Source organism: Somniosus microcephalus, chromosome 12, assembly GCF_052327205.1.
Source record: "Somniosus microcephalus isolate GS21.2 chromosome 12, FLI_Smic_1.0, whole genome shotgun sequence".
Taxonomy (NCBI): domain Eukaryota; kingdom Metazoa; phylum Chordata; class Chondrichthyes; order Squaliformes; family Somniosidae; genus Somniosus; species Somniosus microcephalus.
The window spans coordinates 70208643-70224800 of NC_140998.1; the positions used below are offsets into that span (position 1 = coordinate 70208643).

Below are 16158 nucleotides of genomic sequence, written 5' to 3' on the forward strand. Positions count from 1 at the left end.
AGGAAGAGAGTGTTTGAAGACCAGGACCTCACACCCGGCACTAAGCTCATGGTCTACAAGGCAGCAGTGATACCTGCCCTACTGTATGCCTCAGAGACATGGACCATGTACAGCAGTCACCTCAAAGCACTGGAGAGGTACCACCAACGCTGCCTCTGCAAGATCCTGCAAATCCATTGGCAGAATAGGCGCACCAACGTCAGTGTTCTTGCTCAGGACAACATCCCCAGCATCAAAGCTCTGATCACGCTCAATCAGCTCCAATGGACGGGTCACATTGTCCGCATGCCCGATACGAGACTCCCAAAACAAGCGTTCTACTCGGAGCTCCGGCATGGCAAGAGAGCCCCAGGTGGGCAGAGGAAACGCTTCAAGGACACCCTCAAAGCCTCCTTGAAAAAGTGTAACATCCCCACTGACACCTGGGAATCCCTGGCCCAAGACCTCACAAAGTGGAGGAGAAGCATCCGGGAAGGCGCCGAACACGAGTCTCTTCGCCGGGAGCAAGCGGAAGCCAAGCGCAGGCAGCGCAAGTCAACCCAAGCATCCCACCCACCCGCCCCTTCAACCACCGTCTGCCCCACCTGTGAGACTGTAGGTCCCGCATTGGACTCATCAGTCACCTGCGAACTCATTTTTAATGTGGAAGCAATTCATCCTTGGTTCCGAGGGACTGCCTAAGAAGAAGGAAGAGAAGATCCCCCACATTAAACATTCACTCCCTCTACCACCAGCGCACCATGGCTGCAGTGTGTACGATCTACAAGATGCACTGCAGCAACTCACCATGGCTTCTTCGGCAGCACCTCTCAAACCCACGATCTCTATTGCCTAGAAGGACAATACCATCACCTGCAAGTTCCCCATCAAGATATACACCATCCTGACTTGGAAATATATCGCCGTTCCTTAATTATCCTGGGTCAAACTTCTGGAACTCCCTCCCCAACAGCGCTGCGGAGTACCTTCACCAGAAGGACTATAGCGGTCCAAGAAGGTGCTCACCACCACCTTCTCAAGGGCAATTAGGGATGGGCAATAAATGCTGGCCTTGTCAGCGATGCCCACATCGCAGGAACGAATAAAAAAGCTGGGAGATGGAGTTGTCATAGCTCTGTGCAGTGGCTGCATATTATCTCCAGAATGTCTCATATACAAATTGTGTACCTGTCTGCTGGCTAGCACTCATTTATGTCTTTTCCAGCACCGTTCATGGATGTCCTCACTAGTTCCTTTTTCTTCTAGCTTTAAGATTCTTCCTCTCCTTCACCTCCCACGGTTGCTTCCTTAGCTCTTCTCCCTTTCGTGCTCTCCAACTTTTGTATATTATATTCACCCTCACCTACGTTTCTTTCTTGCTTGGCTGTCGGTTTGCTCAGTTGGTAGCACTCTTGAGTTCTGTGCAGAAAGTTGTGTGTCCGTCACTTTATGGATTTAAGCACATAATCTAAGCTGGCAGTTAAGTGCAGCAGCTACACATATTTGCCAGCATACATCACAGTGTACATGTCCACTTGCAGCTAAAAATTGGGCTACAAATTCCGTAACCTCTCCACCACCCTCCCCAGCCACTGCACCATCTGATCTGCAACCTCCGTATCCTACTTCACTCCAAGCTGAGCTTCCAACCCTATATTCTCTCTATCACAAAGACCACCTACCTCCACCCCTACACCTCGGCTCATCTATTGCTTAAATCTTCATCCATTCCTGTCACCTCCAAACTCGACTATTCTGGCCAGTATCATGTCCTCTACCCTCCATAAGCTTCAGGTCATCCAAAACTATGCTGCCCAACTCCTATCCTGCACCATCACACTCACCTATCACCCACCCTCACTGCTCTACAATTGCTTCTGGTCCCCTGCCTCAAATTTAAATTTTTCATCCTCGTGTTTAAAGCCCTCCATGGTCTTGCTCTTCCTTATTTTGGTCACCCCTACAACCATCTCCCGAACCGTTTCTCTGGCCTCTTGTGCCTCACCCCCTCCCTTCACCCCACCACTGGCAGATGGACCGTCAGCCACCTAGGCTCTGCACTGTGCAATTCTGTCCCCTAACCCTTCTTCCTCCATCTCCCTGTTGTTCTTGAAGACCCTACTTAAAACTCACCTCTTAACTCATTTGGTTAGTTTGGCTTGGTGTCTGTTTTTTTTTTTTTTTTAAACTCAAGCCTCTGAAATATCAAGGGATGTTTTTCTTCATTAAACGTGTTATATAAGTGCAAGTTATTGTTGATACTGGCATTCATTCATGGCTTATGCAGTACCCATCAGATGACCTTATCCCCTGAACTGAGGGAGTGCTAGATTATTGGGAGTTGTAATCTTTTGGATGAGATGTTAAACTGAGCCCACATCTCCCTGCTGAGATGATGTAAAATATCCCATGAAACAATTCAAAAAGGGAGTTTTCCTGATGTTGCTCCTCCCTTTACCAACATAATCAAAAACAGGTTATGTTGTCATTCATTCATTTGCTTTTCCCTCAAACATCTGCCAAATTCTGTTGCCATTTTCAGACTCCTCTTTGAATTCATGACTGGGGTTTTAAAGTGTCTTTGTTTTTATAAAAAGTGGCAAAATTAAGACTGGAGTCTGGGAAAGGACCTAAAAAGCCAGGAGAGCTTGGAACAGGTGCAGATGTGAAGTAGAAACAAACCATTGATGCATTATTGGTTCTTTTTAAATGGACGCTAATGCAAACAATCTCTAGCATATACCTTTATTTATGCGTTCCAGTAGTTTTCTAGCTTTTAGCACCTACATCACACAATGGGTGTGATGACACACCTAAAGCAATAACTGTGCATTTTGGGACCCGTTTAATGATGCCAAATTCATTCAAGGGAAAACTGTCCTGAAGACTTTCCACCAGTGAGTAGCTTATGATTTCTATGCAGTCATCCCTAGAATGGAAGAGGAGCAGGATTCACAATTTAAAGCTTCAGATGGACATTGTCTGAGATAGATCACTTTAGTGCAAAACAAAAATAGATTGAAGTTCAAACTTATTCAAGTTCAACTCCAATATCACTGCCACATACCCGAGTTCTCACTTTTACAACAGGGTTTAGACGAGCCCAATGAATCACCAACTGGAATAAAAGCTTTACTCTGGAAGGACTAAGGAAGAGAGAAATGCCATTGAGACAACTGTTAATACAATTCTGTCAGATGTTCCAAAGTTGGAGAATATTAAAACCATAGGAAAGCCATTGGCTAGGCATCACATTGAGGTTTTTTTTTGGATCTGCAAATTTTTGGCAGATTATTACTCGTCAAATATTAATGGTATTATAGTTGTCTAAACAGTGCAATGTGCAAGCATCAGTTCACGCTTGTGGACTGCTCATTCTAAATCCCATTCCCAGCTATGCTAATATAGGAAAAGACGACTCTTGCATGGTGTTAAAATTGATAAACTTGGGAAGTGGTAAATGGTATGTGGTACTGACCAGAGGGAAAATATTATTACTTTTAAGGAGGTCTTGCAATACTAGCTAAAATTACTTTGAATATAGACACTAGCATGGGTGGGGTGAGGTACTAAGGGTAGGTTGAGTAGGGAAAAGAGTGCACTTAACTGGAATACAGTCAGATAGCTGAAAAACCTTTGATTTTTAACATACTTCTTATTCAGTACTGGGATGCAGGTTCCACAAAAACCAGGCATCTCCTCCAAGCAAAAAAGGAAGGAAACTTGCAGGGAGATTGTTAACAATGATATTGACAGAAAGTAGACCACTGCTGTGTGCCATCAGGAATTAGAGGGTACAATTCCCTCCAGCTAAAAACAGTGTTCAGAGAAATACTGGAGAGCCAAGAACTCCACCACAGGTTGAACAAGCATTTCATACACAGCAACCAGGTGACAAAAGAACTGGAAACAACTGGAATACAGTCAGATAGCTGAAAAACCTTTGATTTTTTAAACATACTTCTTATATGTCATGATGATTCATGAACTAATACTGAGTTACTACATATGTGCTCACTGGAGTATGCTGATGTTGACACAGGCTATATAAACAAACATTCAGTGGGAACGATTTATTCTGGAGTAAATGCAGTGCTAACGCTTTATTACAAATCTGAAAATTATGTATGAAAGGATTAAATATTCAACTTGTATACTGGAATTAAAAATTAAACCCATCAACAACCTTTAGCTCCTTTCATTTGTCAGTCTGTATCTGAAAGGCATTCTATGTGCACAAGTCAAATGTAAGTAATTCACACTGACAGGACATAAATATTGCATATGGGCAGGTGGCACACCTTCTGAGACTTCAATTCAATATTCTGTCTAAATTAAATATTTAAATTCCTTTCATGTACAAAACATCCCTTTTGCCATTTGTTACTTTCCTGGTCTGAGAAACCAGCAGACAAAAAAAAAAATGCATGCAGGTAACCAGCAAGTAATTACCATATACAGTACATCACATATTTGTAGATGCAACAGAAAGTATGTGAAAGAGGAAATGTATTAAGAAAATAGTCAACTGTACATTTTATTGCTCCTCAGTACATAGTATTTTAATAAAATCATGGATAACATTGGGGATTTTGTTTGTTAAGTTGAACTCTATACTTGGATCTGGTCAAGGATTGTAAATTATAACAAATGCTACCACTGCACTGCAGAATTCTTAATTTTCTATTATGGTAGTTTGTGTCTAATGTTTAAGAAGCAGAGAGATATTTAAGTCGGAACATTGGCTCTAAAGCGGCATAGAATTTGTATTTAAACTAATAAATGTGTAAAGAAAAATTTAAATGATCCTAGATTTTTAGCTATACTGTAATAAGTGTTCACTCAACATTGCTCATCAATCTAAAATAAGATTTTTCTCCATCCACGCATAACTTGGAAATACTTTGCATGTTAACTATAATTTTTTTTTAAATCACAAAATCTACATTATAGAAATTAGTTTTCTAGGTGACCCAGAAGCTTAAACCACAAAATGGTTACAGGTTTGAGTACCTGGGCTGCCTGTCGAATTGAACTTACTTCATATAAGCTTTATCAATTTTCATGCTATTCAGCAGATATGCAAGAAAGATAATTATAACACTCAGGTATGTGACACATTGCCATAACCCACTGACCTGCAAGAATTTAATTTTTTATTAATTTGATCTTTTAAAAAAAAACTAGTTTCTGATTTTAAAGACATAGGCCCTGAAACTTTGTCAAAGAAATTTCAGATGAACATCTTGCATGTTTGTACACTGGTATTCCACAGCATAATTTCAGTGCCCTACAATGTAGTCAAATTAAAAAAATGAAAATCTTGAATATTAGGAAGGATAGATCCTAGATGCACAGAATGTTACTCAAGCCAGTGAAAACTTGCAGAATATTTTGATAAAAAGTTAAAGATTTTTGTTAAAATCTGCTTGTTATTGTGTTTCTGGTAACAGAAGTCTCAGCTGTGGAATGATAAAAATTCATGTAATAAATAAAATTACAGATTGTGACTTTTCCTCATCACGAAAATAACTCAGCCATTTTGATTACTTGGGGCAAGCTGAACCAGCCAGCATTCTGAAAACAGTGATTTTGAAAAATAGAGGGAAGAATCACAAATATAAATTGCTATGTGATAATGAAAGCACAAATGATGACTGTGTAAATAAACTCAACATAAATGATTATAAAACTATATTGGAAAATTACATTTATTTTGATGTGGAGGGTGGTTGGCGGTGGAGTTCTTAAAATTACTGGCAATCGGCTTGGAGACAAACACAAGATGCAGAGGAAAGAAAAACAGATACAGGGTTTTCACTGGCCCTGGTTATACCTCTGTTGCCTTCATTCCCCTTACACCTTCTTTGCTGACTATATAGTTGCAGAATGATTGGGGAAGATGAGGTGCAAAAATGATTTCCATTCTTCGTACAACAGTCCCAGAATTTGAGGCACACATTTTGTCATCAGGAAACTTGCCTTCTACACAGAGATGTGTCCGACTAACCATTAGCCTCATCAGGAGTTGATTGGACCAGGTCAAACCCAGAGCTGGTAACACTTTTTTATCTAATAATCTGCCAAAACAAGAATATCAGATACCAAATACTGCAATGCAATGACCATCACATTTATAAAATACAGTTCCTCCTTTCAAAGGATTCTATGCAACATTCTGCATAATCTGTTGAACATTGCATGCTTTACAAACCAAATGGGTTTCATTTTTCACATAAAGCTACTTATATAAATTCAAATATGAGTAACTTCAGTCTGATTTTTCTTCCTCTTCATCGGATTATTAAGCAGACTATTAAGAGGTCCTGCAAAGCAAGTAAAATGTATAAGGAGCACAAGTGATCATCTCCTGCTGCCCTGCTTGCAGGGAAGTTGCTCATCTTTGCTTCATTCCTTACTTTGTTGAATTGGCTGAAAGCAAGAACTCAATGAGCACAAATGCACAGCTTCCTACTCTGTGGTACAGCTTGTTGATACACAATTGTTGTGCTACTGAGTTACTTTTCTAGTGAAAATATTACAACATTAATCTACTTATGTAGGCAAATATGGAACAATTTCAATTTACAATTGTATAAATGCTTGTAATGTAGCAAAATTTTAGAGTCAGACGTGAGCAGGAGAAAGAGAAAATAGATGAAATGCTCAAAAGCATGATTGAAGATTCAGGTTTCAGAAGGATTTTGAAGGGGGAAATGGAAGAGATAAGCAAGGCAGATGGTTTAAGAAATACCATAGTATGGGGCAAGATGACCGAAAGTGTGGCCGATGGTAGAGCAGAGGGACGGGAGCTCAACTCAGTGTTTATTGAGCAAGATACACTGCTGGATAGAGCTTGAGCTGGCTTCCAGGAAAAAGGAAAGGACTTAGTGGGTAAGGGGTGGAGCTTCTACCCCAAACTGAACAGGATGGCTTTTGTCTTGCTGATCTTGGGCTCATACACGACTTTATATTATCCACGGAGCCAGCAACAGCTATGAATTCAAGGGTAGAGATGGAAAGAAAGCTGGGCATAGTTGGCATACTGACTACTTGCTGCCTCTTGGCAATATTATATGCAAGCTCTACACTTGGATAATTTTGCCAAGGGGCACCATATAGATGAAGACAAGGATGGAACCTCAGGGCACACTGCGTACGATCATTTGCTTATGGAAGAGTCCATTGCAGGAGATGTGCTGGCTGCATTGAGACAGGTCAGAATGGGACCATACGAGGGCAGTGCGTGGAGGAAAAGCATTGGAGGAAGATAATGCAGTCAACAATGTTGAAAGGCACAGGGAGTTCAAGGCGGCATAACTCAGCATGGTCACAGTCACACAGAATATTGTTAATGATTTTGACTAGAAGATTCTCAGTGGTATGGGTGGGACACAACCCAGATTGAAGGGATAATATTACTATAATTTAGAGTCAAAAAGTTTGAAAGGGTGGGAAATTCTAAAAGCGGTATTGTGCCAGAAACCAAGGAGAAACAAGTTTAGAATGTGGTGGGACTCCAATCCTACCAACTATTACTTTAGTTATCTCCCACTGCTAGCTCCAGTTATACCGTTCCTTCAACAAAGAGGAGGTAAATGACCCGATCCCAGACTTCTTCTAATGACCGTCTTCAATCAGGCATGAGGAGATATGCAACCTGGGATGACTTGCCTGACAATTGTTCTTCCGTCCTAGAAAATATTTGGCGTAGTTCTACATTCCTTCTCTATCTCCTTCCGATTCTCTTTCACAATGATTGCAATGTGGGTGTCCATGTACACAAATCACTAAGCTAGTGCAGAGGTGCAAAAAGTAATCAAAAAGACTAATGGAATGTAGGCCTTTATCTCAATGGGGTTGGAACACAAAGGGAGGAGGTTACGTTTCAGTTGTGTGGAGCCTTGGTCTGACCCTATAGAAACATAGAAGATAGGAGCAGTAGGCCATTCGGCCCTTCGAGCCTGCTCCGCCATTCAATGAGATCATGGCTGATCATTCAAATTCAGTACCCTGTCCCTGCCTTATCCCTATATCCCTTTAGCCTTAAGAAATATATCCAACTCTTTCTTGAATATACTTAATGAACTGGCCTCCACTGCCCTCTGTGGCAGAGAATTCCACAGGTTCACCACTATCTGGAGTACTATGTTCAGTTTCGGGCATCGCCCCTCAGGAAGGATATTAATGGTCTTGGCGAGGGTACAGAGCAGAGTCACCAGAATTATACCAGGGTTTAAAGCGTTAAATTAGGAGGACAGGTTGTATAAACTTGGCTTGTATTTCCTCGCGTTCAGAAGGTTGAGGTGGTGTTCTAATTGAGGTTTTTTAAAAATGATAAAAGGGATTTTATAGGGTAGCTATGGAGAAGCTATATCCTTTGGTATGTGAATCCAGAACAAGGGGGCATATTCTTAAAATTAGAGAGTTAGGCCATTTTGGAGTGAAATCAGGAAGCACTTTTTCCACAAAGGGTAGTGGAAATCTGGAATTCCCTCCCCAAAAGGCTGTGAATGCTGGGTCAACTGAAATATTCAAGACTGAGTGACAGATTTTAAATTAAGTATGGTTATCAAGTGATATGGATAAAAGGCAGGTTAATGGATTTGAGATGTGTTACAAATCATCCATGATCTAATTGAATGGTGGAACGGGTTTGATGGGCTGAATGGCTTGCCTCCTGTTCCAAAAACAAAGTCAGGTTCCATTTTGTTTGATTTGTTATGCTGCTCGTCAGACAGCCAGTCCTGGATGAGCAGAAATTTCCTCCAACTAAATATTGGGAAGACCGAAGCCATCGTCTTCGGTCCCCGCCTCAAACTCCGTTCCCTAGTCACCGACTCCATCCCTCTCCCTGGTCACTGCATGAGGCTGAAGCAGATCATTCACAACTGTGGTGAATTATTTGTCCCGGAGAGGAGTTGCCAACATATTCACTCCATCACCAAGACCCCCTACTTCCACTTCTGTAACATCGTCCGTCTCCGACCCTGCCTCAGCTCACCAGCTGCTGAAACCCTCATTCATGCGTTTGTTACTTCTAGACTTAACTATTCCAATGCTCTCCAGGCCGGCCTCCCATCTTCCACCCTCCATAAGCTCGAGCTCAAACAAAACTCTGCTGCCCGTATCCTAACTCGCACCAAATCCCATTCATCCATCACTCCTGTGCTCGCTGACCAATATTGGCTCCCAGTCCGGCAACACCTCGATTTTAAAATTCTCATCCTTTTTTTCAAAAACCCTCATGGCCTCACCCTTCCCTATCTCTGTAACCTCCTCCAGCCCTACAACCCTCCAAGGTCTCTGTGCTCCTCCAATTCTGGCCTCTTCTGCATCCCCGATTTTAATCACTCCACCACTGGCGGCTATGCCTCCAGCTGCCTGGGCCCTAGGCTCTGGAATTCCCTCCCTAAGCTTCTCTACTTCTCTCCCCTCCTTTAAGACACTCCTTAAAACCTAGCTCTTTGACCAAGCTTTTGGTCACCTGTCCCAGTATCTCATGTGGCTTGGTGGCAAATTTTGTTTGATACCACTTCTGTGAAGCACATTGGGATGTTTTACTATGTTAAAAGGTGCTATATAAATGCAAGTTGTTGCTGTATGTGAGAAATTATACTTGTAATTATGTGTCTTCCTACTCCATGGCACAGCAAGCAGCTGATACTTCTTCAATTTAATCTCTAAATCTCTGCTTTAAATATCAACAAAAAGTGTTTAAAGTATATAAATAGATTCAAGTATTCAGAGAACAACTTTAGAACTATGGTGCGTAGTCTCAGGATAAGTGGTCAGCCATTTAGGATTGAGATGAGAAATTTCTTCACTCAGGGTTGTGAATCTTTGGAATTCTCTACACCAGAGGGCTGTGGATGCTCAGTCGTTGAGTATATTCAAGGCTGAGATCGAAAGATTTTTGGACTTAAGGGAATCAAGGGATATGGGGAATTAGGCAGGAAAGTGGAGTTGAGGTTGAAGATCAGCCATGATCTTATTGAATGGTGGAGCAGGCTCGAGGAGCCGTATGGTCTACTCGTGCTCCTATTTCTTATGTTAAGTGCAGTTTAAAGGAATATTAATTATTACCTTTATTCACTAATTGACTAATTTTCATATCAATCCCTAGGTCTCCTTATTACATAGAATTTTACAGCACAGAAACAGGCCATTCGGCCAAACAGGTCTATGCCGGTGTTTATGCTCCACACAAGCCTCCTCCCACCTTACTTCATCTAACCCTATCAACATATCCTTCTATTCCTTTCTCCCTCATGTACTTATCTAGCTTCCCCTTAAATGCATCTATGCTAATTGCCTCAACCACTCCATGTGGTAACAAGTTCCACTTTCTCACCACCCTCAAGTACAATATTTCTTATTGGATTTATTAGTGACTTACATTTACAGCCCTAGTTTTGCACTCCCTCAGAAGAGGAAATACTTGCTCTACATCTACTCTATCGAACCCCTTCATAACATTATAGCCCTCCATCATGTGACCTCTGTCTTTTTAGAGAAAAGAGCCCCAGCCTGTTCAGTTTTTCCTGATAATTCCTCTCAGTTCTGATATCATCTCTAATTCTTTTTTGCACTTTCGCCAGTGCTTCTTTATCCTTTTGTACTATGGAGACCAGAATGGTGCACAGTATTCGAAGTGTGGTCCTATCAAGGTTTCATACAAGTTTAACATAAGTTCTCGGCTTTTGAATTCTATTCCTCTAGAAATGAACCCCAGTGCTTTGTTAACCTGTCTTGCTACTTATAATAACAGAAAATGCTGGAAATACTCAGCAGGTCAGGCAGCATCCATGGAGAGAAACAGAGTTAACGTTTCAGGTCTGGGACCCTTCATCAGAACTGGAAAAAGCTGGAGATGTAACAGATATTAAGCAGGTGCAGAGACAGGGGGGGGGGGGGGGGGGGCGGTTAGGAGGGGAGGAAGGAATTGAAAGAACAGCCTGTACTTTTGTAAGGCAGGAAAGAGAAAATGTTGCAAATGGGAGTGGCAAAAATCATACTGCATGAAAAATGGGGACAGGGATAATTATCTGAAATTGTTAAACTCAATGTTGAGTCCGGCAAGCTGTAAAGTGCCTAATCGAAAGATGAGGTGCTGTTCCTCGAGCTTATGTTGAGCTTCATTGGAACAATGTAATAGACCGAGGACAGAGAGATCAGAGCGGGAGTGAAGCGGTGAATTAAAGTGACAGGCAACCGGAATCTCACGAGTCACCCTTACGGACTGAACGGAAGTGTTCCGCAAAGCGGTCGCCCAATCTGCGTTTGGTCTCCCCAATGTAGAGGAGACCACATCGTGAGCAGCGAATACAGTATATTAAATTGCAAGAAGTACAAGTAAATCGCTGTTTCACCTGGAAGGGGCGTTTGGGGCCCTGGACAGTGGGAAGGGAGGAGGTAAAAGGGCATGTGTTGCATCTCCTGCACTTGCATGGGAAGGTGCCGGACAAAGGGGAGTTGGGGGTGATAGAGGAGTGGACCAGGGTGTCGCGGAGGGAGCGGTCCCTTCAGAATGCTGAAAGGGGAGGTGAGGGGAAGATGTGTTTGGTGGTGGGATCACGTTGGAGGTGGTGGAAATGGCAGAGGATGATTCGTTGAATGTGGAGGCTGGTGGGGTGAAAGGTGAGGACAAGGGGAACCCTACCGTGGTTCTGGGAGGGAGAGGAAGGGGTGAGAGCAGAAGTGCGGGAAATAGAACGGACACGGTCAAGGGCCGTGTCAACCACAGTAGAGGGGAATCCTCGGTTGAGGAAAAAGGAAGACATGTCGGAAGCACTGGTATGGAAGGTGGCATCGTCAGAACAGACACGGCGGAGACTACTTGTAATGATTATTTGTGAATCTGTACCCCTAGATCCCTTTTTGCCTCTACTCCATTTAGGCTCTTATAATTAATTTCTCTCACTGTGCAAAAATAATTCATAACTGAATATGCAAACTATAGTAGGCATTTAGCAAAACAAAATTATTCTTACCCAAAATTACTCTGAGCCAAATGAGAGTCACTTATTGCATCTGCCACCTGTAAGAGATGACCAGAAAAATACTTCAGTAGTTAGATTCTGTTGAAACACCCTAATCCCTCTGGTTCAGATATATTTTGTACCCAATTTACTTTAGAGTCACCATTGATGGCAAGACAGCCCTGTAAAAGTAAACAAAGCACCATCCCTACCCTTTAGGGGTAAAGAACTTGGACTCTGCTCAGTGCCTCCACTGGACAAGGTCAGGAACGGACTGCTTAGCCCTTCATGCTTTATTTTCTTGATGCAAATCATTGGCCCCATAATACTATGACATCAAATAAATAAATTAAGTTCATCTGTTGTGATGGATTAAATGGTACAACAGCTGCATAGCCAAGCGTATTTTTTTTATTATTGAAAATACGGTCATGGTTTCAGAGCTATGCAGATGGTAATCACAGTAGTTTTTAAATCTACATTTTATTACATCTATCTCATCGAAAAATGTAACATATAAACAGCAATAAATTTCAGAATCCTAGAACATGTTCTACAAAAATTACCAAACACAGCCTGTTGCATTTAGTGTTTATATTTTTCAATTCATTCTAGAGATGTGGGAGTCACCGGCAAGGCAGACATTTATTGGCCCAAGAAGGTTGTGGTGGGCTTTCTTGAACCGCTGCAGTCATATGGTGAAGGTGCTCCTACAATGCTGTTAGTGAGGGAGTTCCAGGATTTTGACCCAGTGACAATAAAGAAACAGCAATATATGTCCAAGTCAGAATCGTGCGTGACGGAGGAGAACTTGGAGGTGATGGTGATTCCATGCACCTGTTGCCCTTGTCCTTCTAGGCGGTGGAGGTCACGGGTTTAGGAGGTGCAAGAATTTCAAAGTGTGTATCTAAGTGTTTAAACAACATGCATTGTGTGTTAGTTTGGAAAGCCATACCTGATTGATACAGATGATGGGGCTACTGAACCTATGGCTGAGGTGATGGAGCATGGCCCCAAATTTCTGAAGATATTTGGCCTTGGTAATGGAATCACTGGCTCCAAATTCACATCTGAATAAAGCTGCAACTGAATCAATCACCACCAGACGTATCAAGCCTCGTGACAGTAATATCGGTAATCTTTTACTAATACAGTGATTCAAGGATTCCTATCAAAAAAACAGAAAATCCAGGCTGACTAAATTTAGGCACACATTATTGATTTACAGTTACAGCTTTACTGTTTCTATGTGCACATCAAAAAATAAAATAATCACCTACATGCAGTGTCATATGGCACAGAAAGAGGCTATTCGGCCCATCGAGTCCGTGTCGGCTCTCTGTAGAGCAATCCAGTCAGTCCCATTCCCCCACTTTATCCCTGCAGGTTTATTTCCCTCAAGTGCCTATCCGGTCTCCCCTTGAAAACATTGAGTGTCTCCGCTTCCACCACTTCAGTCGGCAGCGAATTCCAGGTCCTCACCACTCGCTGTGTAAAAAAGTTGTTCCTCATCTCTTGTCCAAAACCTTAAATCTGTGTCCTAGTCCTTGTACCATCAACTAGTGGGAACAGCCTTTCCCCGTCTAGTCTATGCAAACCCATCATAATCTTGTACAGCTATCAAATCACCCCTCAACCTCCTTTGCTCTAATGAAAACAAATTCAGCTTCTCCAACTTGTCCTTGTAGCTAAGATCCCCCATTCCCAGAACCATTCTGGCAAATCTCCTCTGCACCCTCTCAAGGGCCTTCACATCCTTCCAAAAATGTGGTGACCAGAACTGGATGCAATACTCCAGTTGTGGCCTAACCAGCACTTTATAAAGGTTCAGCATAACTTCTCCACTTTTGTACTCAATACCTCTATTTATGAAGCCCAAGATCCTATATGCTTTGCTAACCACTCATTCATTATACTCTTCATTTGCAGATACATCATCATGGTAGTCATTTTATTACAGGTTTACTGCAGGGCACCAGTTCTTTTAACTCTTTGCCATCACCAACCTCAACTGCTCCAATACAAACCACTGGAGGTTTTGATGAATAAGGAAGTAGTCTGATGACAGTAAAGATCTTGAGACTGGAATTATGTTCTACATGTTCTGTAAACATTTTGAATAAGGTAATGCCAGACAATGAAGCCAATGGGGATAATGGCAAGCAGTTTAATAATTTGTTGACCTTATGAATTCTATGTCAAACTGAATCCAGCATAGATTCAATTCTGAAGTCCTAGCAAAGTACACAGAATTACAATGGCATTAAATCTAACTTAACTAGCTGGGGATTCCTGTAGTTCAAATCCAGTCACACACTGGGTCAAGGGCAGTGTAAAACATCTCTTCCAGCAACAGGGTTGGTTACTTGGCAATGGAAAATTTAACTTTGTAGCAGTAGCTGTATCAATCATTACAACTATGTCATCCTAAAGCAGATACAGTATGTACATATTGGCTACATTGAATCATCTGCCCTATTGCAAGAATTAGTAAAAAGGAGCAGCTCAAATACTTCAATAGAATCAATTAAGACCAACATCATCAAGGTTTAAATTAAAGTAAAATTAGATTCACTGTATAAATGGACTATTGAGCTTGTTTTGTACTTTTCCACAGAAAAGAATTTTGTAAAAGCCAAGATATTTCCATATTAATTTATATAATAAAAAAGTCCATAGAAATGATGTAATTTTGCAGCCCATGCACCCTTTTTCACAAGTGTAAATGGTAACCGGTTTCATTTCCTTACTAAAAATAGTAACTGCTTGTGTGTTGTACTTCAACCTACTGTTATTATGGTGAAAAGATTTCTTCAAACCAACCTTTATTTGTATTACAGTAGTCGTTATGTGGGCATCTTTCTGTGCACAGATAATATTACAGACAAAGGAATTACTTGTTGATGTTGGACTCACCACATCTGCAACATGTTCAATAAAGATGTTGTTACCAAACTTAATGTTGTTGACAATGTCAGCGGGCACATCAGCTCTTAAAATTGACTGAAGGGCAATTAATTGCTGTAAACGTTTATTTGGAAACGTTTCCTCTGTACAAATATACACAGCTCCTAGAAAGATAAGAGAGGTTCAAAAGGGGGGGAAAAAAAGCAAACTACTGGACATTTCCCAAAAGTTGCCAAATAATGAGAAAAAAAGAGCAAAAATTGAAGCCAAGAGAAAAAAAATTGGAAGATTGCCACTTCGATCCAGACTTGGGTATGTAGAACTCATACCCGGTGCAGACACGGTGGCATAGTGGTTAGCACTGTTGCCTCTCAGCACCAGGGACCCGGGTTCGAATCCGGCCTTGGGCGACTGTGTGTGGAGTTTGCACATTCTCCCCGTGTTTGCGTGGGTTTCCTCCGGGTGCTCCGGTTTCCTCCCACAGTCCAAAGATGTGCGGGTTAGGTTGATTGGCTATGATAAATTGACCCTTAGTGTTAGGGGGATTAAATATGTGGGGTTACGGGGATAGGGTGGGATATGTGTTGGTGTAGGGGTTACGGGGATCGGGTGGGATATGTGTCGGTGCAGGCTCGATGGGCCGAAATGGCCTCTATCTGCACTGTGGGGTTTCTGTGATTTCTGTGAACTCAAACAAATGGTTATATTTGGTGGAATCAATTTTTAAAAAATTAAGTAGCACTCATACCACAATCATTTTCTACTCCTGTGCTCTGCAGTCCTCCCAATGAGCTGTGCGCTGGTTACATCAAAGGAAGTGGTAATTGTTAAAGTACATACTTTGAATATAAATGAACTTACCTTTGATAACCTCCCATTGGTTAGTATTAAATCATAATGTATTTACTTTGTAATCTATATTTCAAGAATACAAGAATATAAAAACAAATAAAGGCCATTCTTATTTAAGGAACAAATCTGAAGTTTTTTCAATTTTTGTGTACCTCAAATTCATATTCAACTCACTGTACAAATGCTTAACCAAGTCATCATCACTATACTAGGCAATAATCCATTCTATTAGCTCTATACTTGAAGAAATTATTTAAGTTTAGTTTGTGGCTCCTTTAGTCTGCAACTATGTCCCTCTCTACAACTATATTAACACTTCATTACTTAAAAAATGATCATGTCTTTGAAAGGCAAGAAAGTTAATGGAGGTTACTTTTAGTTCAAAATACAGGAAACTTTGAGTTATCCGGAGGCGAACCGCCCGGCAAGCTGGAGCCAC

General features: G+C 41.5%; 1 protein-coding gene across 3 annotated transcripts in view; it reads right to left on the bottom strand.

The window, feature by feature from the left end:
- Nucleotides 1-4037: 4037 nt before the first annotated feature.
- xrcc3 (X-ray repair complementing 3) overlaps nucleotides 4038-16158 on the bottom strand; it is a 29994-nt gene continuing 17873 nt past the window's right edge. For 2 of the 3 annotated variants that reach the window (XM_086003071.1, XM_086003070.1), the window contains exons 4-7: nucleotides 14877-15031; nucleotides 12916-13128; nucleotides 11973-12019; nucleotides 4038-6059 (exon numbers count right to left, since the gene is read on the bottom strand). In XM_086003071.1, coding sequence (XP_085859197.1) covers nucleotides 5810-6059; nucleotides 11973-12019; nucleotides 12916-13128; nucleotides 14877-15031 — 665 coding nt within the window. In that variant the 3' untranslated portion in view covers nucleotides 4038-5809. The remainder of the gene's footprint in view (nucleotides 6060-11972; nucleotides 12020-12915; nucleotides 13129-14876; nucleotides 15032-16158) is intronic. The other variant, XM_086003072.1, reaches the window with a different exon arrangement.